This window comes from Gastrolobium bilobum, unplaced genomic scaffold (genome assembly GCF_033153095.1).
Source record: "Gastrolobium bilobum isolate Gb01-03AN ecotype WA unplaced genomic scaffold, APGP_CSIRO_Gbil_v1 utg850, whole genome shotgun sequence".
Lineage (NCBI taxonomy): Eukaryota > Viridiplantae > Streptophyta > Magnoliopsida > Fabales > Fabaceae > Gastrolobium > Gastrolobium bilobum.
This window is the reverse complement of record NW_026897748.1, coordinates 48,498-73,058: the sequence shown is the minus strand read 5'-3', so window position 1 is coordinate 73,058 and position 24,561 is coordinate 48,498. Positions and strand designations below refer to the sequence as shown.

The following is a 24,561-nucleotide window of genomic DNA, read 5'->3' as shown; positions in this document are numbered from 1 at the left end:
TAATTTATGAATTAAAGAAATTGTTAAATACAACTGGGATAAATAACTAAAAATTGAAATTGTAACCAAAAATAGTAATATATATAAGTTTGAGATAATTTTAAGTCGATAGTTCTTGGTCAACTAAATGTGTCATTATCAATCCCAAGGTGTAGCTCAGTTGGTTAGGGTGCTGAGCTCCAGGAGTTGGGCTCGTGAGTCTAAAGAGCTTGGAGTTCGAATCTTGCGAGAAGCACTTTGGGACTAGTGGAGAAAGCCGTACCCTTCAATCCACAGTAGGGATTAGTCACATCCAGAAGAAGTGAGGATACCCTTGGGTTTACTAAAAAAAAAATGTGTCATTGATCATAATTAACTTGCAAATGGGATGGTGAGACAGTCAATGAGAGTTTTTAGTTTTTTTTTTTATCTTGATTTATGTATGTCCTTTTACAATGTTCACTCAGCTTCAAAGTATGAATTAATTCTTAAAATTAGGAGAAGCATATACATCAAGAGAGTTTTTGACCGAAAATGGGATAAGCATGGCCTAATCCAGGCTTAGAGTAATGCAGGTATTTTAGGATTTGAGAAATTTTTTTTTAGATATTTTGATAAAATTCATGATATATGAAATAAGTAAAATTTCTAAAATATCTTTATTTTTTTCTTAAATCCCAACATAACATAATTTTTTTTTTTTTTTTTAAATAACATAACATAATTTTAGGGTTGCTAGAAATAAGATTAAGTTTATCTGTTATGGTTTGCGTGAATGGAGATTCCATCCTGCATCACATTCGTAACTACAACGAGTATATTATAGGAAAAAGTTATATTTATAAATTTTTTTTTTTTATAAATTCTTACAAATCATATTATGCCTTATCGGAAAGACATTCTTAAATAAAATTTTATCGGTAAGACATAATGTAATTTGTAAAAAAAAATTGTCAATATAATCCTCCTCATATTTATATGTATAATAACAGTACTGTCAATGTCACTTCCAACATGATGGAATGTGGGATATGACACGACACAACCCTTCAATATATTAACTATTAAATTTTGATACGGTTAATAGACAATTTGATATTAAATAATATTTTAAATATATATAATATAATTTATCTTTAATACATGTAATCATTCATAATAAATCTTATAACCAATTAAATATTCAAATTTTATAAGAAAAATGTAAGGAAATATAAGTATTATATTGTACGAATGAGTTTTTGATCTTGCAATTGTTTTTTAATTATATATTCTCGAAAGTATATAGTTAAAATATTAAAGTTGTTAACGTGGAGCAGAGAAAAAAAAATAACTTTAATATTTTAACTATATACTCCCGGGAGTACATAGTTAAAAATCGTTTGAAACATGATGACATTTGATACACCCATAAATATAATACAAAAATACTTTTTCATATCAAATTTTATAATAGAAAATATTTATTTTATAAATTATTTTTTTATGTAATTAAAAAAATGAAATAAAAAAAAATTTGAATTTAGTTGACGGCAAGTGAGAAATTTTTGACCGCGCATCGTAAATTTGTCGGGAACATGTACGGGAAAACATTCAACCGCGTGTCGTCCAACACGCGTCTCACACACATTTTTCACAAAAATTAACGTGTGTCCGTGGATATTATTTATTGTGGTCTGAGACTACTATTTTTTAGATGGTCCCTTAATATAAATAAAAGGGTAAAATTGAAAAAGAGAAAAAATAATAAAGATAAAAAGTAAAGAAAATGTTATCAAAAAAAAAAAAGTAAAAAAAAAAATTGATGATGTGAGAGGGAGCACTAGATCATTCCGTGGTCTTATACTATAATAAATATTTCCGTGTCGGTGCTTAGAGTTTCAGTGGTAACCCAAATCGCTCCGAACTAACTCAGTCAGAGTCTTAGTCAATTTGTCACAAAACAGGATCATCAATTGAGATCAATGGCAGCTGCGTAAGAGATTTGTTTCTTTCATATATCTCTAATTAGTTTTCATCACTGCAATGTTGAAGTAATCAGAACCAATTCATCTTTTCTAATGTAAACCACTCTGTGTTGTTGATTTAGCGATGTTAGGACTCCACCCTTGACATCTACCTCCAACCCACCTCTCCTTTTCGATGGAACTACCAGGTTTCATTCACTACTATATTATATTATGCTCCAAGCTCTTTCATTTTTTTAATCTAAACTCTAAAGTACGTTTCACGCTTAATTCCTTTGTTTTTTATTTATTTAAACTCACTACCCCTTTTAATAATAACATGCTTTGGATTTTCTTTCAGGCTGTACATCAGTTACACATGCCCATATGCACAACGTGTATGGATCGCTAGGAATTATAAGGTTCTTTTTTTTAATATATAGATTTGTATTGTTTAAGTTTTTTACTTAATTGTCTTATTTAAATATGTACCCTTGTTTGGCTCGAACTTCTTGTCTTTAATCCCTTTTTATATTAATTTCTTTTACTTAGAGCTTGGTCACTTTCTTTCTTTGGGGAATATATTTGTTTTGATTTACACATAGAATGGGGTTGTGGTTAGAATTTGTGATAAATTGATCACGAACGCTATGATCTTATGTAAAAAATCATTTCAATCCAAAAGTTTAATCTCTTAGTGAATGATTGTTTTATATTATATTACTCTAATAAATATTATATATATTATAGGGACTACAAGAAAAGATCGAACTGGTTGCTATCGACCTTCAGGACAGACCTGTCTGGTATAAGGAGAAAGTCTACCCTGAAAATAAGGCGTGTAATTTAATTGTTAATGTTGTTAGAAAGCTTTATGGTCTGCAAATTGTTAATTTGCATGCTATGTAAACTTGATCTAGCTATTTGGATGGTCCAATTGATTGTATGAACTTCTTCCTATGTTATAGGTGCCATCCTTGGAGCACAATGGCAAGGTCTTAGGAGAAAGTCTTGATTTGATCAAATATGTAGATGCCAACTTTGAAGGGCCATCTCTAGTTCCAATTGTAAAAGCAGAAAATTCTAGTTTTGCCCATGATATAGCAGCAAAATCCACTTCTTTATTTTAGTTAAGTGATGTTTGGAGGTTTATTTTTCAGGATCCTGCTAAGAGAGAATTTGGTGAGCAGTTGATATCTTACATTGATGCGTTGACCAAGGATGTCTACGCTTCCTTCAAAGGAGATCCTGTGCGCCAAGCTAGTAAGATCTAAGTTTGTTTCATTTGTGAGAATGATATCCTAGATAGCATGGACTTATTTAAGCTTATTATTATTAAGGTGCTTCTTTTGATTACTTGGAGAATGCTCTTGGGAAATTTGACGACGGACCCTTTTTCCTCGGTCAATTTAGTTTCGTAAGTTGAAATTCAAAACTCAGAACACTTCATTTGGACAAATTACATTTACTTCTATGATCTATTTGAATACATACAAGAAGTACTATGCAATGTCTTTGTTATCGAATGATAGTTGATATTGGAGTTTTTCATTATTATAATTTATAAATCACGGTGATCATTAGGTGGATGTAGCGTATGCTCCATTTGTTGAAAAGTTCGATATTGTCTTTTCCGAGGTGTATAAGAATGACATCACAACTGGGAGGCCTAAACTTGCAGCATACATTGAGGTATATTTATGTATAAATTTATTCTTTGGCTTGTAACTTTGCTGGAGGAAATGGGAATTTAATGATCCATTTTGACATGACCAAATAATGCTTTGTTAACTCAAGGGATGTTTCGGCCTTTGAACTAATAGCTTCTGATGTATTATTGGTCTTCCTAAGGATATTCATTTTCATTATAAAACATTGTTTTGCAGGAGCTGGATAAGATTGATGCTTATAAGTCGACCAAGATTGACCCTAAGGAGTTTGCCGAAGTCTTCAAAAAACGGTTTTTGGTAATATAATATGCATAATCCATACATGAATTTAAGCAGTTTTTTTTTTTTACCTCATTTTGGGTACGAATCTAAGTAGTATTGTTTGAAAGGTTTAGGTTAGTTTCTGGCTACGTATGCTTCCGATGTCATAGTAAACTCTATATTTTTCTTTTATGCAGGCTCAGGAATGAGCATTTGATGAGAGCTGGTATTTCAGAATGAATACAGGGAAATGTGCATGAATGCGATGCTTTTGCAGTGTAATAATGTGGGTGTCAGGGTGTGTGCTATTTACTAGAATTGAAGTTAAACTTGATTTTGTAATAATAATGATTATGCCCCAGCTTGTCATGAGTGTTGTGCAATCTTGCATTATAGTGAATGGAATATATAATTGATAGAAAAATTGATATATCAAGTATTTGCGGTTAAGATTCTATATGTATTATGGGAACATAGTAAGTTTAGCTTATTTTGATGGCTTTAGATCGTAGTCTTCATGACAGACTTTCGGTCTAGCATGATAAAGAAGGCAAGGACTTCTATGGAATGCAGGGAAACCAGTAGAATCATCGCCAAGACAAAAGGCACATGAATTATGAATCCAGCAATTTGCTCTTAAATAAAAATTGAGAGAAAAATAAGTGGAAATACTATCTTAGCTCCAAGTAGAAATCGGAGCAGTTTTGTGCAACAGATGTAGAACAAAATTCCAAAAGGTTTTTCCCAACTATGCTCTGAACTGAGAGAACAACACCAAAGGACAACTGATATTAACATCTATAAACCTATATCTTGAAGCGTGTTGAGAAGTCCAATAAATAAGATATTTGAAAATTTCTCCAGAGTATGTTATATCCACCAAACATTGAGGAGCATATCACTGCCCTCTCCTGGTTCTAGGAGGAGTACCAGGAGCAAGGCGAGAGCTTTGAGCTGTCTGTGTATTGGGATCATATCTGTGTAAAGCAAGGTATGACAAAGCTGTGACAACATCAGCTATAACTGGACGCATATTAGCCTGTTCCTGAACACACATTGCTGCAACAGCAAGGGCCTGGTATAGCCCTCTTGGAGGATATTGACCTTGTAGCATTGGATCAGCCATTTGTGAAAATTTTCTTCTATCTTTAAACAAGGGTCTAGCCTGCAATTAAATCAGAGCAGTCCATCCCAAAGTCATGCATAAATTTTATTTTGAAACACTTCAATTTATTGCCAACAGATATATGCAAAAGCCAGTTCAAGAATATCAATGAGATGCAACTTAAAAAGTTCATTTAAATATGACCGCTACTTTTAGCCATCACAATAATAGGAATTTCTTTTAAAGGAAGAATTTGTTGAGAAAGGAAGAAAATATAGAATAGTAGGATCAGAAATCCTAACAAAAGAAAGGAAAACCATAAAGAGAAGAACTAAAAAGAAAATATATCAACTTGAAGGGGCTATCCAACCACGAGGACAAAATTTCTCTCAAAAATTGTCCATCCTCAATTACATACTATGTTTTGTTACTTTTCATCAAGAGGTGATAGAGAAATACTGGAATGCAAAGGATTTCTTACCACAAATTCTCACGCTTAAGTACAATTATGCAAGAATTTTTTTCCAAGATGGCCGATTCAAACAGACTAATTGCCTCCCTTAATTTTATCCAAACAGGTTACTTTTTAAGTTTAAGCTTTCATCTTGTGAATGAAAATATTAAGAAAGTTATGTATATCATTCAATTAAGAGCATTTTCACTTGTAGATTGGTCAGGGTAAAAGGGTTGGTCTGAGTAGTTTACAATTTTTGTTTTTTTGCTATGCTGCTTTTAAATCATCAGCCAATCCAAAGAGATGAGATAAATGTAGGAGTTTCTTACCCATGCAACAAGATTCTGCTCTCCTGCAGATTTTGAATTATCAATGGCTTTCCTTCCAGTAATTATTTCCAGAAGAACTACGCCAAAGCTATAAACATCTGATTTCAGAGTCAGTTGACCAGTCATTGCATACTCTGGAGCACAATATCCATAGGTTCCCATAACCCTTGTTGATACATGGGTGTTCTCCCCAACTGGGCCAAGTTTAGCCAAACCAAAATCAGATAACTTCGGGTGATAACCTTCACCAAGCAAAATGTTGGAGCACTTCAAATCACGGTATATGACAGGAGGATTAGCTTTGTCATGCAGATATTCCAATCCTTTTGCTGCCCCAGCAGCTATTTTCATTCGTGTATTCCAGTCAAGTCGTTTCTTGCCAGGAGGAATATCTGCAAATCAAACATATACAACCAATATCAACTAGAGGACAAGACAATACAAAATTTAAAGAAGAAAAAGAAAAACTTGCAAAGTTGAAATACAAATACCATGCAAGTGGTCTTCCAAGGATCCTAACGGCATATATTCATAAACTAGAAGCCTTTGATCTCCATCAGCACAATAACCAATAAGGTTGACAAGGTTAGGGTGGTGAAGTAGACTTAACATCAACACTTCAACAAGGAATTCCCTATTCCCTTGCAGTCCATTTCGGTCTAGTTGCTTAATTGCAACAACCTATATTCAAACATTAGAAAGGATGAAACATGTTGCAAACTCAAATTTACACAAATTTTAAGCAGAGTTTCATGATGGCAAAACTCAATCCATTATTCTGGCTGTTAGAAGAGATCAGCATGGAAAAGGAGGAAATGCTGAATAACATAAAAAAAGGAAGAGTTACTTATTTTCCCTGCAACTTTCTTCTATTTTTCATAAACAAATAAATCATGAGAAAATATACTCACCTGATTAATACTTTCCAAACGCCCTTTGTATACTCTACCAAAGCCTCCCTCACCCAACAGACATTCTGCTCTAAAATTTCTAGTTGCAGTTGCCAACTCACGGAAAGAGAAAGTCTGTGCAGCAATGTGATCAGGGTTCCCATTTTTAGATGTATCTTTGGAATTTGTAGATGAATTCCTCTTCAATTTCCCTATACTCAAATGACAAGAACAATGGTTTAAAGGGGAAGATGCATAAGCTACAGCAGGATTAGATCTAACTTCTAAGACGCACACATGTTAATGCAATCTCTTGGAATCATGAAAATACTACCTGGCATGTTTCATTTTCCAAGTCCCAAAAACAAATAACTAGAGATCATGCCGTAGGAAGTCCTTGTATTTTAGGATTCTGTCCAATATTACCTTAATTAGGTTGATTAGGATTGATTCTTGTAATTAGTAGTTTCCTTTTTTAACACGCAGACTATGTGTATACATTGTAATCCCTCATTATTGGAAAAATCAAGTCAATACAGAAGTTTTCACACATGCAAATATGAATCACAAAACCAGTTTTGCACAGATTATGCATTGTTTCAAAATTACCATCAACAGTACAACTTTAAACTTGGTATATTCTTTGTAATTGAAGAAACCAATGCGCTGAAAGAAAACAAAATAAATGAGAAGTCTCATATTATTGAGAAAACTAACAATATATTTTCAGATAAGTTTATTAACTTGGGAATCTATCCAAGATAAGGAAAAAAGACAGTCTAAAACGACTCAAAACAAAAGATCAAAATGCTAACAATCAAGTTCTTCAAATCCAGTACCAAATCAGATTAGCATAAAAGATTTTTCTTAGGATATATAACTAAATATAGCAGATTATTAGATAATACATACGCAGATTCCAATCCCCCCCCAACACACACCACACACACACACACAGACAAAAAATTAAAAAAAAAAATCATTTTTTATATAACAATATAAAAAAGACTGCGGTCATTAACTACATCAAATCCAAGCTATCTTTATCCAGAAAGTTCACACATCAAAGATTGCACTCAATTTTCATTTATGCCAAAAAAAACCCATATAGAACAAGAGATAAATTTAGACAAGACATATTTTATCATTAAGTGAAAGCACAATTGTCTCTAAAAGGGTCTCACTTTCCTATAATGTAAACAAAAATAAAATAAAATCAGTACCTGGGTTGGCTTTGATCTGACCAACGTGGCTGTCCTGCACTTCCATCTTTTCAATCTTCTTCTTAGTGCCTGAATTTCCAGAACAGGGAATCCAACCCATGTTTCCTCTTCCCTTTTCACTGCAGCACAGTAATCAGGAAGAACCAATCAATCACTCTCTGAATTCACAGCGAGGCTCGAAGCTAGCTACAACAATTTGGAAAAAGAACCTCCTTTGCTCTTTCTCTCTGTCTTTGATACTTTTATCATGTGTCTGTGTTTTCTGTTTTGGGTGTGTGTTTGTGTTTGTGTGTTTTTTTTTTTGTTTTTTTTTTAATTTTTTTATGGTATTTTAGTCATTGGTTTCTTTTTTGGTCGGAAAAACCCCATGATTGGCTGAAATGCGCCTCACAGGATCACCTCTTAAACCAACTTCAAACTAATCTCATATAAAATATGGGATTTACTTATCTCCCGAGACGAAATTATCTTATGTTGTGAGATAAATTAAGTGAGGTTTATTAATTTTTTTTAAAAAAAATTGATAAACATCTTTTTATATGAGTGTAACATGAAAAATGAATCTTATGTAACATAAGAATATAATTTTCCATAAAATATTTGCCTTTTTCTTTTGTCTAAGCATAAAATAATGCCTTTAGAATTAGGTTAATTTCAGTCATAGCATGTCATGCTAGCCACTACTATGTGCCCTCCACATATATATACTACTTGCTATCTATATAGGAATCTATAAAATAAGATGCTTTGTTCATTTATTAGAACAAATCCTATACACCACTTTCTTTTTTAAGGAAAAAAAATGCGATTTTATTTTAATTTAAACATGTGATGCAGTGTAACTCAATGATGTTAGTTTTGGCCGCCTTCAAAGTTCAACTTTTGGCAAACAAACTGAACAAGTAATAACAGCTGTAGATCTTAAAACACATTCCTAATAATTATTAAAAGATGGGCCTCGTGACACTATCTCAAATTTAGTTCTCTTTATTTTTTCCCATCTGGTCAATGAAAGTAAGTATTTGAAGGAAAAAGAGTGTTATCATTTTACCAACTGGATTTTTCTCTCTTTTTTAAAGTAAAGGAAAAAATGAATTAGGTCAAAACCTGGATACGCTTTCTATCCATAGGTACCTAATTGAAGGACATGTAATCATGGTGTAAGATGAAAATGAGTTTCAAACTTTCACTCTCATCTTTCTTTTTATTTCGCATTTTAACCTTTCATTTCAATTGCGCAACCAAGAAAAAGTGAAGAATGGATGTGTGTGTTTGATTTTTTTTTGTTTTTTTAAATTATTTTGTGAAATAATTAATGAAATAGATATTTTATTTATTTTTTATTTTAAAAATTAAAAATCAAAACACAAAATAAAAATAACTCATATATGTTCTCTAAATTTAATTCCAAAAATAAAAAACAATTACATTTTTTATAAAACAGGTCTTATTAAATGATTTTTTTTATTCTGAAAATCAAAAAATTATTTTTCCAAATAGATTTCAATTAAAAAATATGAGAACATGGACAGACGCTTCGTGTTTGAAAAATCTACTACACGGAGACAGCTGGTATAAAACGGCTCTATATGAAAGTGCCATCTGTTTTTGTAATACAACCATTTTTTTCTTTAATGAAAGTTGAATTAATGATATAATTTTTTATTATTTTAAGTCATTATTTTTATTTTCAAAAATAAGTTCAATATTTACAAATATACTAAACTCAGACTTTTTTTTTATATATATATAGTCAAGAGAAAGAGCTATCACACAAGGTCTGAGTTTCTTTCCAAAATAATATCACACAAGTGTTTTTTTTTTTTTTTTTTGGTACATTGCCAGGAGGTATCATCATTCAACCTTCTTCGGGCACCATGCCCTCAGGGTACGTCCCGTTTGGGCTAGCCCCTCATTGTAACAGTGGGTGCATAAGCTTCGCAACCGGAGATTCTTCGGGCACCATGCCCTCAGGGTACGGCCCGTTTGGGCTAGCCCCTCATTGTAACAGTGGGTGCATAAGCTTCGCAACCGGAGAAAGGACGAGACTAATCCCTCAACCGAAGATTTTTGGCTTATCCTCTGGCCCCCAAAGATTTTCCAAGAAACTGCTTGAGGCAGGGTTTGATCCCTGCACCAAGTAATCCCTTGGGAGCTCAGCTGCCAACTGAGCTACCCTTGGGGGTTAGTGTCTTTTTTTTTATCAAAAGGAAGTGTTATTTCCTCCGTTCCTTTTTATCAATTTTTTTTAAAAAATTATTTTGCTTATTTTTCTTTATCTCTTTAAAAATGCTGATAGTTAGAGGTGGCAAAATGGGCTCGGCCCAGAGGGCCGACCCGCCCATGCTCACCAACAATTTTTTATATCTATTATTATGTTTATTGTCTAATTACAGAAAACATAGATAGATAATAATCTAGACGCAACTATAAGAATCATTTTTGTGGATAAATATAAAAATCTATTACATGCTGATATAAAATGCTGACAGTTAGAGATGGTAAAATGGTCTCGGCCCGGAGGGCCGGCCCACCCAGCGCACCAATAGTTTTTTTTTATTCTTATGTTTATTGTCTAATTATATAAAACATAGATAGATAGTAATCTAGAGGTAACTATAAGAAACTTTTTTGTGTGGATAAATATAAAAACCTATTACATGCCGATATAAAATGCTGACAGATATATGTGGCAAAATGGGCTCGGCCCGACGGGCCGGCCCTCCCCGCCCGCCAAACAGGCGAGTTAGCCGGGCCAACATATTTTTTCCTTATGTATATTGTCTAACTATAGAAAACATATATAGATAGTAATCTAGACGCAACTATAAAAATCTTTTTTGTGGAGATATAAAAATCTATTACATGCTTATATCTGACAGTTAAGGTGTAAAATGGATTCGGTCCGGAGGGCCGGCCTACCCCGCCCGCCAACACTTTTTTTTCCTTATGTTTACTGTCTAAATATAGAAAATATAGATAGATAGTAATCTAGGTACAACTATAAGAATTTTTTTTGTTGATAGATATAAAACCTGTGACATGCTTATATAAAATGCTGACAGTTAGAGGTGGCAAAATGGGCTCGACCCGGAGGGCCGACCCGCCCATGCTCACCAACACTTTTTTATATCTATTATTATGTTTATTGTCTAACTATAGAAAACATAGATAAATAATAATCTAGGCGCAACTATAAGAATCATTTTTGTGGATAAATATAAAAATATTACATGCTGATATAAAATGCTGATATTTCTCAAGTAACCGGTTTGTTTTTGTTCCTTCATGTTTATACCTCCACCATTGTACTATTCAGAGCTTGATAGCAAGATAAATGTGTTGATTTATCGATGCGATGATTAACCAATGACGACGACAACAATTTCATTCTTTTTCCCCCGAGCATCGCACGGGTAATTCACTAGTTATATCATTAATATTAATATTAATAAGTGAAGGCCTTAGGAACGATTAATATTTTGAGTATTTTAGTAAAAAAAAAATTTGTAAGAAAAAATTATTTTTACTTGTAATCGTAGTTGTTTAATGATTTTCTTAATTTTTTATAGTAACCTTAAAATACAGATAAAAAGAAGGGGGGAGTAATTTAATTTAATTTAAATCCCAGTAAGTACCCCATTCATTATACAGATATTTTTAAATTTAGATACTTTTTTTATTAAAATCAGTTTGGAACTTTGTCACTGACCAATAAAATGGGGTTCTCTAAAAGCATAACCGTGGCTAATATTTCATTTCTTTGAAACTTAATCAAAATGATCAATCAAACTGCAATAAAAGAAGAGTTGTGCAATATAATATGGTTAGTACTAGTTAAGGAACACTTCCTTCCTGTTAAAAATAATATTATTATCTTCCATATGCGTGCTGATATAATCAATTATTAACCTAAGAATTAAATGATAATAGTTCACTTGGCCCTAGATAACTCAACAGTTGAAGATGAGAGTATATGTTTGATCCTTTGCATTACTATTTTTAGGAAGTGTTTAAAACCTTAATCTCAAGACTTATCCCGAATTGAACTAGTCGCGAAGCAATAAATTTATTAGAATATCTCAAAAAAAAAAAAAAAAACCTATCAACCAAGCAATCTCTCGCACTATTTTGTGCGTGTTAAAGATAAAAGTCTCTCTTAACGTATCACTTTTAACGTGACTACTTTATCTGATATATTCATAGCCTTTTTTGACAAAATGGTATTTGCAATAAAAATGATTAGCATATGATATGTACTACACATTAAAAAAATGGATGGAAAATTAATGTATATAATGATAAAATGGGAGCTAATAGAATATACTGATTTAGTATACAAAGGAAGCCTCCTATATAAGGTCAATAGTGCTCGAATCGGACTAGTCCGAAGGAGAAACCTGTTGAGGAGACTCAGCATACAAAGGCAGCTAGTAGAGCTGGAAAGTTACTGAAGGAAAATGGTGCCAGTGCTACAGATTCCATATTACAAATGACCAGCACCAATACTGTTATTATCATCAATAAGTTGCCGTAGAAGTAAATATCCTAGTCACAGTAGTTACAGCATTCAAAATTGTTATTATTTTCTGATACTTCAACAATCCTGAGCATACTTTATGATAACTACTGAATCATAATGTCCTTTGTTAACGCATATTGAAGTGTCAATCATGATTTATCTTTACTGAGAGAAGCCTGTGAATCTTTTTCAGAGGCCACACTTGCTGTGTTCTTTAGTGGCATCTCATGGTTGTGTTTTCCCTCATATGTAGTCACAAATGCTCTTGGGTCATCTATTGCTCTCTCCACGTGTTTGCGTACGTTACACTTTGTATTAGTACATCTATAGTAACTTCTGCAAAACAAATTAGTCGATGTTGTCAGAAAAATTTGAGATAGGAAAAAATAAAAAGATTCTATAGTCGTAGATAACAAGAATAGGTAACAAGTATGAACCTGGGATATGGATTTCCTTTCACCACCTTTTGTCCATATTTCCTCCAGCGAAAGCCATCTCCAAGTATTTCAGAATCTGTAGAACTTTGTGTCACAATGCGAGGCTCCACTAAACCTTCCTCTGACACTGCTGCTTCATTGGATTTATTCTCATTTTTCCTGAAGGATGAGAAACTATCAGCATAAATTACCTTTTAATTAAAAATTGATAATGACAATGACAGATTCGGAGAAACATAATATAAAATCATTGAAGGCTTATCACTTAACAGTTTGAGCTATTGGGTGAGATGGTTGCTTATTGTGGTTAGCTAAAAAAATTAGAATTACTAATACGTTACTGGATGCACACTTTTGTTTTTGGACATGATGGAAAATGTACAAGAAGGCATGAACCAACTACGGTAAAAACTTATTAGATGAAGACAGATAAATAGTTTTTTATATTACATTTCTAACACCATATTCATGCAAGAGTTCTAAATTTCATTAGACTTGAAGTGTGATAATGCATGTATACATCTGTTGAAATTATCATGAAACTAATAACTTATCCATTTATCTAACATGACATTAGAAAGTTATTGCAAACTCAATCAGCTTCTCTTGATGATTTTCATTTTGTTAGTATGCTTGTATTTTACCTTCTTTTACTCTTGTGTTCATGTTCCTCTGCCTCAAATCCCTTGCTTCCTTCCTCGCATTCCCCACTTAGACCACATGAATTTTCTGGGCTTTCTCCACCAGCATTGATTGCACCAATTAGAACAGAAGCATTAGCCTGTGGAGCTTTGACATCATAAGCTGAATTCTCAGACAGTCGTGTGTTATTCTGGTTCTCTATTCTACCTTCATTGCATTCATTCCTCTCACTGTGACTATTACTCCAAATATCTTGAACCATTCCATCAGACATCATTCCTGATCCTTGTGTCCCTCCTGAGTTACGCTTAGGAAGCTGTGGCTTTGAATGGTTGTGTTCACCTTTATAAACAATTTCTGCAATCTGCCCATCAAATGATCTTTCTACCTTCTTTTTCACTGGACAATTAGGATGTGTGCACTTATAATAACTTCGAGGGTACTCACTTCCTTTTACTTGCTTCTGCCCATATTTCCTCCAATTATATCCATCATAAGAAGGTCGATCACCATTAATTGTGGATGTCAAAGCTTTTTGATCCTCCTCTAGGTTCTGCTGTACCATCTTACAAGGTTCAGTAGTTTGATTTGTTTCTGCATGCGGGGTAAGGCTCTGATGAAGATTTGAGTTCATATAGATTCTAAATTTTTCATGGTCTGGATGTTGAAGATTGGCCTGCATTGATTGCCGTGGTTGTTGTTGACTGGTACTGCAATTTCCCTTCTCCAAAAGAAGAAAAAAGAGGTCAAGGCCTCAAATATAAATGGTTTTTGGAACAATCTCAGAACAACAACACCATTCAATAACTGAATATAGTTGTAGAATTATATCTATCTATTACCTTGATTGTTTGTATCAAATCTTGTAAAAATTTAACAATAAGAATATAATCAAATGATTCTTATATATATAAAGAAGCCTTGATAGTAGATGTAAAGAACCTTGAGGTCACCACCCCAAAAGCTAGCTCGAAGGGTAGGAGTGCCCAAGATCTTATAAAGACCACATTAGTTGCTCATATAACCAATGTGGGACTATTATCTCAACACGCCCCCTCACACAAGAGCCCATTGGGCTTGAAGAGTGGACAATGCAACAGGCGAGGCTCTGATACCATGCAAAGAACCTTGGGATACACCACCCCAAAAGCTAGCTCAAAGGGTGGGAGTGCCCAAGGCCTTATAAACTCCACATTAGTTGCTTATACAACCAATGTGGGACTATATATCTCAACACGCCCCCTCACACGAGAGCCGATTGGGCTTGAAGAGTGGACAATGCAATAGGCCCAGCCTACCTGTGCTAAGAGACGCCACAAGAGAAAATGGGGGGCGGCGAGGCTCTGATACCATGTAAAGAACCTTGGGATACATCACCCCAAAAGCTAGCTCATAGGGTGGGCACACCAATGTGGGACTATTATCTCAACAGTAGATACTAACCATATTTGCCAAAAGAGAAACAGTTGTTTTTGATACAAGTTTTGCCATGGGCTTGTATATGAGAGACTGATTGGTGTCAAGATTAGGACTCTTGTCGGAAGAATTACTAAGTGCAGCTCCAAAAATCTCAGCCTGAAATGGTCAAACACCACAGATGTTGGAAATTAAGAAGCTTTGCAAAACTGAGTTTGTCCTATAGTGCATTGAAAGTTCACCTGAGAAGAATCAAATCCAGAAGGTGGGCGATTCCCTGCAGGCTTGAACCTCACTGTCTTTGGTCTAATGGCAGAAACTGTAGTTTGAGAAGATGCAATAGGGGGAGAGGCATTGATTGCACCTGCTAGGAGCTCTGAGAAAGATCTGAAAGTAGAACAAGTAGGCCTTGAAGCAACTGGTTTGGCAACAACTACCCTTTCTGCTTCCTTAATATCCATCTTCAATGACTATGTTCTGCAAAGTATGTTCCCCTTACGTGTGATTCTGTTTGCAAGAAAAAGAACTTGCTTTGCACTTTCCAAAACTCAGCAGCGATTTATTTTGATGATGACTTCAATTGACCCAAGATAAAGATCACCTAGCAGGTATAGTTAATTAGCATTACAAAGTAAAAACTATAAAGGTTCAACATTCCCAATCCAAAAAGAAATTGTATAAACTTATAAGTCTCGCTCATGCTACTCTACTTATTAAAGATAGCCAAAGAGCACGAAATGTAGTCCGGTAGTTATTACATTTGAGGATAATATATGATGTCATCATAACATAGCCAACCTTTTTCCAATTAAGATAAATTGTGGTAATGGAAAAAAGATACTGAAGGCTCAGAGAGAGGTGAAAATTCAGAACTATTTTCTCCTCTACCAGGAGAAAGATTTATTATACTAGACCACATTCTTCTTTGTTCTTCATGGGAATTTCCATTATGCATATATAATGAATTGTACTCAATGGGGAGAAATCATCAGTTATTTGTAATACAAAAAGTTGTGAACATGTTATGTATGCTGCTTCTGTTCCCAATCCAAATAATTTGTTCTTTTCAACTCAACATCAAAGAGAAGCTATATCATTTTAACTATAAGTACAAAATCGCTAGTTTCTGCATCTTGGTCTAGGCAATCCTTTTATGCTTGATAAAACTCAAGTAATTTATGATACCAGAGAAAACTTTCAAGCAAGTGCTGTTACTTATTTTACTTTTTTCCCGGGTAAAGATGTTATCTCTACAATACAAGTTCTGTCCCACTTCCTTTTTAACTTAGCAAGTGTTGAAATATGGGCGCAAAACTTACAATTGATGCATTCCCACTGTTTACAATTTCACATTACAACCACTCAAAAGGAACAGAGCTGCATGCTGCTTTTTTTTTTTTTTTTTTAATGGACATTGATACAAACATAATATATCAGTCTGAAAACAGTTGAAATCTTGACTCTACTAACTATAAATGATATAATCCTTATAGGATAGTTTAAGGCTGAAAACATATTTAAACACATCTCATTTGAAATTTTCTCAAACATGTTGGTTTGTTTTCATCTTTTTATGCTATGTTTTCTGCTAAGGGGAAGTAGTGTTATCTGTAATTAAGAAGAAAAATGATTGAAAGAACTAATCAGAAAGCCAAGAAAGAAACAACATGCTAAATAGAGAGAGGTTGGCTTTAGTAAATTCTGATTTCCCAATATTTTATAAAACTGAGTTTCATCTCTCGAGCATTGCAAGGCCCAGAATGTTATAAGAAAATAAAAAATAAAAATCCAAAACATATATGGCCATAAAAAACAAAGATATAAAAGAGCCTCATGAATTCAAGAATTTGACTTTGGAGTTGGGAGAGAGAAACAACTTACTCAAACATAAGAAACCTGGGTTCCACTACTAAGGTTGTCCTCTCTTTGATCAACACTGTCCTTATTGTATGTATATACAAATCAGACAGAGAGTGAGAGAAGGAGGGAGAGAGTGATTTGGTTCCAAAGTTCTGAATCCAAATGATAATGTTCCTTTTTTAAATTTTACAATACATGCTAGTTCTCCCAATAATACAGTCAATGATTAAAACTATTTTTAAAAATTTATTAAAAAAAATGAATATAATTCCATTGTTATTGGGAATTGGGAATCTTGGGATTGGTGGCTAGCATTAGCAGTGGGAGCCAACCCCCCAAAATTGTACGGACAACTAACTATCTATGTGTTCACTTTGACCATTCGTTAAAATTCACTGTCTACTACATCAGTATGGTGACGATGCTATGCAGAGAGATTGGGACACATGTCAGATCTTGATGCTGTGTACAAGCCTTATTCAAGTTAGCTTATGCAAGTTCAAGAGTTTGTTGTGCTTCTTGCGGAATACATCTTTGTATTACTATTGTAACAAAGACTCAGTGTATCCCATCAATAAAAATATTATACGTTAGTTAAAATTCTTTTTTTTTTGTCAAATTTTTTTTCTCTCCTTTGATGTATAATGCTGTCATTAATAAAATACACTAAATCTAGATACAACAGTAAACCAAAGATTTATTTTTCTACGAGATAAGATTCCTTTTCCACCATTAAGTCAATAACCCCATATGTACGCAAAAGCTTCTATAACATAAGTATGGCAATATCTTCTCCTTCCTTTTTAAACAAGGTTTTTTTTTTTTTAGTGTTCACATTCTTTTGATAGACTAATTCGAAATTGAAATGTGGGATTAACCTTTATCATGAAGGGAAAAAAAAAAACAACCTAATATTTGTTGGGAACTCGATTCCCTCAAGTCGGCTAAACAACCTTTTTGCGGAAGTCAGTCAATGAGATCCTGAATCTCGGATCTCGGCAATTACCTCGGCCTGAACTTCATCTGGTCGGGTAGCGCAGCGGAAAATAAAAAACACAAACAGGAGAGAGAGAGAGAGAGAAGGACAACACAAACAGATTTTAACGTGGGAAAACCTTCTTCAATGAAGAAGTAAAAACCCACGGGACCTAGTCCAGATCAAAAATTCACTATGAAAATAATGGTTACAAATAATCAAAATCACCAATGTGGTGGTTAACTCAACCTCTCCAACAATGGTGATAATCAGACCTCCCTAGAGATGTTTCACTCAAACTCTCTAGAGATCTCTCAAACACAAAGCGTAGATCTTTGGTCTCAAATCTCTCAAGTATCACTCAAGAGTCTCTCAAATATTTTTCTTCATCTAACCTAGCCTCCACCAACAACTAATGAATATATAGAGGAGGTGAGATCTAGAGTTTAGAATTTTTAGGAAATCCCTCTATGGGCTTGGACTTAGCATTGAAGGAGGAAGCCCAACAAATCTCCCCCTCTGACTTCAATACGTCGGCTTCAGCATCAACCCGGTCCTTCATAGCGGTCTTCAAATTTTCTTGTTGGAACCGGCTTCGTCATCATATCGGACCAATTTTGGTCAGTGTGCACTTTGACGAGTTCGAGCTCTCCACCTTCCACCACATCCCGGATCCAGTGATACCTCACATCAATGTGCTTAGTGCAGGAGTGGTAGGTCGAATTCTTCGCAAGATGGATTGCGCTTTGATTGTCACAACCCAGCTCGTACTTGTCTTGATCATGGCCGAGTTCCATGAAGAACTTCTTCATCCACAACATCTCTTTGCTTGCCTCAATAACGGCAATGTACTCAGCCTCAGTTGTTGATAGTGCAACATATTTCTGAAGTCTTGATTGCCAAGAGACAGCTCCTCCGGCAAATCTCATCATATATCCCGTCGTCGATTTTGTCGAGTCGAAATCTCCCCCTAAATCAGAATCTGAGTAGCCTTGCAACTCAGCTTTTCCTTCTCCAAATCGGAGACATAAGTCGGTCGTACCTCAGAGGTACTTGAATATCCACTTCACTGCTTCCCAGTGCTCTTTGCCGGGGTTTGACAGATACCGGCTTACCATTCCAATAGTATACGTCAAGTCGGGTCTAGTGCAAACCATTGCATACATCATGCTTCTGACGGCGGATTGGTATGGGACCTTCATCATCTCATCTTTGTCTTCATCAGATCTCGAACATTGCTTCTGGTTCAGCTTTATATGTCCGGCTAGGGGGTGCTCACTGTTTTGGCTTTGTCCATGCTGAATCTCTTCAGAATCTTCTCAATATACTTCTCTTGACTCAGCCACAGTAGCTTCTTTTGTTTATCTCGGATAGTCTTGATTTCGAGAATCTGCTTTGCAGGGCCGAGGTCCTTCATTGCGAAGTACGAGCTCAACGCCTTTTTCAGGGCGGCTATCCTCGATTTGTCTTTCCCTACAATAAGCATGTCGTCAACATATAACAACAATATCAGAAAATCTCTAGCCTCATACCTCTTCACAAATACGCAGTGGTCGGCTTCTGTCTTCTCAAACTTGTGATCAGTCATGAATGATTCAAACTTCTTGTATCACTGCCGAGGTGCTTGCTTCAAGCCATAGAGGCTCTTCTTCAATCGACATACCAAGTCTTCTTGGTCTGGAGCTCGGAATCCCTCAGGTTGTTCCATATATATTTCTTCTTCTAAATCACCATGAAGAAATACCGTCTTCACGTCCATTTGTTCTACCTCGAGGTCCATCGAAGCCGCCATGGCTAACACAGTTCGGACCGAGGTCATTTTCACTACAGGAGAAAAAATCTCCTCAAAGTCTACACCCTTCTTCTGATTGCAGCCTTTCACTACAATCTGGGCTTTGTATCTTGGCTTCAGCCCGTTCTCTTCATTCTTAATCTTGTAGGCCCATTTATTTTTCAGAGCTCGTCTTCCTTCAGGCAACTCGGTCAGCTCATAAGTCTGATTCTCGTGCAAAGACTTCATCTCGTCTTGCATTGTCTTTTCCCATTCTTCTTTCTCTGAGCTCGTTACAGCCTCATCATAACTCTGAGGCTCACCGTCTTCAGCAACAACGGTGTATTCATCAGATGGGTACCTTATAGAGGGTATTCTTTCTCGAGTTGGATATCTCGGTTGTTCTTCAGCTAGAGAACCCGGTTCATCATTTTCATCCTGGGTCTCATCATCAACTCGAACCTTAGTGTCTTGGTCATCATCAGCTTGTTGCTGGTCATCATTTTCTTCATTCTCTTGATTTTCTCCCCCTGCTTCAGCTCGGACAGGAGGAACGGGTTCTTCACGTCTGAAAGTAACCCATACTTTGGGCTTCGAGATGTCATGAATGGTCTCATCTTCATGAAAGATCACATCTTGGCTTCTCACTATCTTCTTATTGATTGGATCCCAAAGTCGGAACCCGAACTCACATCTCGGTGAATCAAGATAGATGCATTCTTTTGTCTTCGCATCGAGTTTTGCCCTTTCATCTTTAGGGATATGCACGAAGGCTCGACATCCAAACACCTTCAGTTGATAATAGGCCATTTTTCGACCTGTCCAGACTTCTTCTGGAATTTCTCCTTCAAGTGGTCATGATGGTGAGAGGTTGATTAAATCAACAGCAGTTCTGACCATTGTTGTCAAAAACTAGTGTAAAAACGTAAAAACTTACGTTTTACGTTTTTACTGGAGTGGTGCGTGTTAAAACTCAAGTAAAAATTGTCATTGGTAAAAACTGGTAGAAACGCCGCGTAAAAACGGTAAAAACTTACATTTTTACCGTTTTGACCGTTTTTACTTAAAATTAAAAATTTAATAAAAAAAAGATTTACAAAAAAAAACTTAATTTTTCGTTTTCCCCAAATCATATTCACAATATCTTAATATCTTTTTATTTGGATATATGTTTTTTATAATTATGTCTTATAAAGCTGCAATTCTATTATAAGTTATGCTATGAGAATCATTTTGTGTTTTTGGATCATTGTGTGCATTGAAAGAAGTGAAATTATATCCTGATGAGCGATGATCCAAAATCTGCAGAGTGTATAAAGCAGTTAGAGCAGATTGGTTATTCATTACTTGTTAATTATCACTGTTTATAATTTTGATACTTGGTTATGAAAAATAATTTTCCTTTTTAGATAGATAAGTGGCTCAAAACACATGTTCATTATGTGATAATTTTTTTACAAGCATATATATAATTTTGTATCTTTACCTTAAGTGGTAGAAAGTAGAAACTTTACGTTTCGTGTCGTTTCTACGTTTTACGTTTCTGCGTTTTACATTTCTACCACCTCTTTCCGTTTCTACGTAGAAACTCGAGTTTGACAACATTGGTTCTGACGGCTTCTCCCCAGAATGATTTCGGCAATCCGACATTGGATAACATGCTTCAGACCTTCTCTTCAATAGTCCTGTTCATCCTCTCATCAAATCCATTCAACTGTGGAGTCTTGGGGGGCATCTTCTTAAGTCGGATCCCGACCGCTCTGCAATATGCATCAAAAGGGCCGTAATACTCACCACCATTGTCAGATCTGATCACATTCAATTTCTTTCCAGTCTCCCTTCCAACCATTGCATGGAATTCTTTAAAGGATTGGAGTACCTGGTCTTTAGAATTCAACAAATATACCCACACTTTGCGGGAATGATCATCAATGAATGAAACAAAGTATTGAGCTCCTCCAAGGGATCTTTCCGACATGGAGCAGACATCAGTATGGACGAGGTCAAGAATATACCTGTGTCGTCTGGGTTGATCCGGTCTCACAAAAGAAACCTGGTGCTGCTTTCCAGCTAGACAGTGCGTGCAACTCTCCAACGCTTGGCCTTTCAACTCGGTCAGTAATCCTTTCTTGTTCAGGATTTGGAGCCCTTTCTCGCTCATGTGGCCGAGGCACTTGTGCCATAGCTCCAAACTAGGTTCATCTCGGACAGAATTGGCTTCTCCGCCATTGATCTTTCCTTGCACCACGTACAAGGAGCCTTCCTTCTTACCTCGGGCCACGACCAAGTTTCCCTTGGCCAGCTTCCATCTAACACTACCAAAGTAGTTCACTAACCCGGCATCGTCAAGTTTGCCTACCGAGAGGTACATGCCTCACATCCTTCAACACAAGTCGGCATCCGACATCTGTGGTCAGGGTTACATCAGCGACACCAACAATCTTGCTGGTCACTTGATTTCTCATCTTCACGACTCTAAATTCACCACCTCGGTAAGAAGAGAAAAAACCTTTGTGTGGAGTAACGTGGAAGGAGGCACCAGAGTCAACAATCCAGGTGCAGTCATCATATGCAACATTCAAATAATTATCCTCACCTAGGAGGAATATATCGGCATTCGAGTTGGCAGCCACCACAGTGGTGCTCTTGTCTTCCCTTTTCTTGAGAATAATCTGATCTAGCTTCACGGAGCCGTTCTTCTCATCATTCTGCAAAGTCCAGCAGTCTGGCTTCTTATGACCTGTCTTTCCACAGCAAAAGCACTTCAACTCATATCTCGGCTTTGACTGACCTCTAGACTTTCCTCTTCTGTCACGATCTCGACCCCGGCTCTTGCTTCTACCCCGGGAGTCGGATTTACCTCTGTTCTCAGCAACGTTGGCCTCAGACGTGCTCGAAATACCTCGTTCTCTTCTCCTGGCTTCTTCGCCCAAGAGGTTGTCTGTCATGACATCCATCTTCAATTTTTCATCTGGAGTCGAATTATTCAAGGTCGCCACCAGAGTATCCCAGCTTTCTACTAGCGAGTAAACAGCAGCAAGGCCTGCATCTCGTCATCAATTTTCATCTCAGCCTTTGATAACTGATTCATAATACCTTTTTAGGTGTTGAGGTGTTCAATCATACTCATATTGTCCTGTATTCAAACTTCACAAGTCGGCAAACCAGGTGTGCTTTGTTCCTGGGAGTCTTCTTCTGAATCATGGACTCCAGCTTTGTCCACAACTCATACACGTTCATGAACTCGGACACGTGCTCAAAGAAGCTTTTGTCAATATATTTTTTGATCGTAGCTACCGCCTTACGACTCTGAATCTCCCACTCCTTATCGGTTTTGCCTTCCGGCCTCCCATCACGCATAATGGGCTCATGTAAATCTTTGCAGTAGAGATGATCTTCAATCATCGGTCTCCAATAGGTGAAATTGTCTGCGGTCAGCTTGAACATATCTCCATCATGAGTTATGTCACTGGTCTCCATCTCGTCTCCCTCAGAACCCGTCGAACTCAGGCTCTGATACCACTGTTGGGAACTCGGTTCCCTCAAGTCGGCTAAACAACCTTTTTGCGGAAGTCAGTCAATGAGATCCTGGATCTCGGCAATTACCTCGTCCTGAAATTCACCAGGTCGGGCAGCGCAGCGGAAAATTAAAAACACAAACATGAGAGAGAGAGAAGGAGAAGGAGAACACAAACAGATTTTAACGTGAGAAAACCTTCTCCAATGAAGAAGTAAAAACCCACGAGACTTAGTCCAAATCAAAAATCTACTATGAAAATAATGGTTACAAATAATCAAAATCACCAATGTGGTGGTTAACTCAACCTCTCCAACAATGGTGATAATCAGACCTCCCTAGAGATGTTTCACTCAAACTCTCTAGAGATCTCTCAAACACAAAGCGTAGATCTTTGCTCTCAAATCTCTCAAGTATCACTCAAGAGTCTCTCAAATATTTTTCTTCATCTAACCTAGCCTCCACCCACAACTAATGAATATATAGAGGAGGTGAGATCTAGGGTTTAAGGTTTTTAGGAAACCCCTCTATAGGCTTGGGCTTAGCATTGAAGGAGGAAGCCCAACAATGTTGTTAAAATTTTAATTTAACCATTGAGTTAATGTTTGTTCAGTTTAGAAATGTAAGAACTTCGTAAGAAGTGTTTCACTTCTCAGATAATCGTTTATCATAACTAATATCTTTTAATGACGTGTTAAAATATGACCAGATACTAATGTAAAATTTGCTCACATTGACGTGTTATTTGCTAGAGTTTTAGGTGGATTAAAAGAAATTAATTGACTCTCCAAAATACCTAACTATTAGTGGTGCATGGGGTTTTTGACCCTTATAACCCTTTATTAATAATTAATTACCAAATTGACCTTCATTACAAACTATTTCAAAAATTTAACCCTCTCAAAAAATATAACATCAATCTGCCCCTGTTTGACCGTTGACCACCAAGCCTACCCGGGTACACCACTCCCTACCCGGGTATTTTTTGAAATTTTTTGCCTACCCGGGTAGGTAGTGGTGTACCCGGGTATTGTTCTTCGCACCTGAGAAATTGCTTGAATTATTTACCCGGGTAGGGAGGAGTGTACTCGGGTAAATCTCCACCTCTTCATCTTCGTCTTCTTCAATCTCTCTCTCTCTCTCTCTTAAGTGGGTTTGCTTTTGTCTCACAGAAATCAGGTTGGTCTTTTCTGCTTCTCCTTCTTTCTCTCTCTCTCAACTGTTGTTCTTAAAAATACTAATTTTGGTGTTGTTCCTGTTTTGGAGTCACCTTTGATTTTGACTGAATTGTTATTTACTTAAAAGTTTTAATTTAAAAATTTATTTATTTTTTCTGGTAATGATCTTGTAAGGTAGTATGAGGTCTTTAATGGTTCCTCAAGTGGTTGAGATTCTTCTATCTTTTCTTCTATTTTCAAACCCAGATCTCGGTTTTTCACAGCCACTATTGCTGCTTCTGTAAATTTTTCTAATTTGTATTAATTATTGGCTTGATAATTTCTTTCTAGAACCGGTCCGTTTCCATTTTTTATTTTTTATGTTGCTGTTTTGCTTCTCTGCTTT

At 35.8% G+C, this 24,561-nt stretch overlaps 3 protein-coding genes across 6 annotated transcripts; 1 reads left to right on the top strand and 2 right to left on the bottom strand.

Annotated features, from left to right (window-relative positions):
- Positions 1-1,860: 1,860 nt before the first annotated feature.
- On the top strand, positions 1,861-4,297 carry LOC133309829 (glutathione S-transferase L3-like). Its single transcript, XM_061510669.1, has 10 exons — positions 1,861-1,954; positions 2,069-2,134; positions 2,287-2,347; positions 2,676-2,762; positions 2,894-2,992; positions 3,086-3,188; positions 3,266-3,342; positions 3,510-3,617; positions 3,812-3,892; positions 4,054-4,297. Exons 1-10 carry the CDS (start codon positions 1,944-1,946, stop codon positions 4,063-4,065), a joined length of 705 nt encoding a protein of 234 aa, XP_061366653.1. The 5' UTR covers positions 1,861-1,943; the 3' UTR covers positions 4,066-4,297.
- Positions 4,298-4,431: 134 nt separating this feature from the next.
- On the bottom strand, positions 4,432-8,096 carry LOC133309836 (probable serine/threonine-protein kinase PBL7). Of its 4 annotated transcripts, none has more exons than XM_061510679.1 (6): positions 7,858-8,096; positions 6,656-6,846; positions 6,608-6,610; positions 6,236-6,425; positions 5,745-6,136; positions 4,432-5,021 (listed from the first exon to the last, which is right to left on the bottom strand). In XM_061510679.1, exons 1-6 carry the CDS (start codon positions 7,955-7,957, stop codon positions 4,755-4,757), a joined length of 1,143 nt encoding a protein of 380 aa, XP_061366663.1. In that variant the 5' UTR covers positions 7,958-8,096; the 3' UTR covers positions 4,432-4,754. The 4 variants fall into 4 exon arrangements, with proteins under 4 accessions (XP_061366663.1, XP_061366666.1, XP_061366662.1 ...); XM_061510682.1 differs by lacking the exon at positions 6,608-6,610 and adding an exon at positions 7,259-7,275 and having other exon boundaries at positions 6,656-6,833; positions 7,898-8,096; XM_061510678.1 differs by lacking the exon at positions 6,608-6,610.
- A 4,047-nt stretch (positions 8,097-12,143) lies between these two features.
- On the bottom strand, positions 12,144-16,910 carry LOC133309821 (WRKY transcription factor 44). Its single transcript, XM_061510660.1, has 6 exons — positions 16,756-16,910; positions 15,117-15,475; positions 14,902-15,033; positions 13,461-14,179; positions 12,817-12,975; positions 12,144-12,715 (listed from the first exon to the last, which is right to left on the bottom strand). Exons 2-6 carry the CDS (start codon positions 15,333-15,335, stop codon positions 12,529-12,531), a joined length of 1,416 nt encoding a protein of 471 aa, XP_061366644.1. The 5' UTR covers positions 15,336-15,475; positions 16,756-16,910; the 3' UTR covers positions 12,144-12,528.
- Positions 16,911-24,561: the final 7,651 nt, after the last annotated feature.

Excerpts from the sequence above, each read along its gene's own strand:
- LOC133309829 (XM_061510669.1), top strand. Across the intron at positions 2,348-2,675 it reads GGATCGCTAGGAATTATAAG|GGACTACAAGAAAAGATCGA; the intron begins GTTCTTTTTTTT and ends TATATATTATAG. Across the intron at positions 2,763-2,893 it reads AAGTCTACCCTGAAAATAAG|GTGCCATCCTTGGAGCACAA; the intron begins GCGTGTAATTTA and ends CCTATGTTATAG.
- LOC133309836 (XM_061510679.1), bottom strand. The coding sequence starts at position 7,957 with ATGGGTTGGATTCCCTGTTCTGGAAATTCAGGCACTAAGAAGAAGATT. Across the intron at positions 6,847-7,857 it reads TCAGATCAAAGCCAACCCAG|GGAAATTGAAGAGGAATTCA; the intron begins GTACTGATTTTA and ends ATTTGAGTATAG. Across the intron at positions 6,137-6,235 it reads CTTGGAAGACCACTTGCATG|ATATTCCTCCTGGCAAGAAA; the intron begins GTATTTGTATTT and ends TTTGATTTGCAG.
- LOC133309821 (XM_061510660.1), bottom strand. The coding sequence starts at position 15,335 with ATGGATATTAAGGAAGCAGAAAGGGTAGTTGTTGCCAAACCAGTTGCT. Across the intron at positions 14,180-14,901 it reads TTTCTCTTTTGGCAAATATG|GGAAATTGCAGTACCAGTCA; the intron begins GTTAGTATCTAC and ends CTTTTGGAGAAG. Across the intron at positions 12,716-12,816 it reads AAAGGAAATCCATATCCCAG|AAGTTACTATAGATGTACTA; the intron begins GTTCATACTTGT and ends TTTGTTTTGCAG.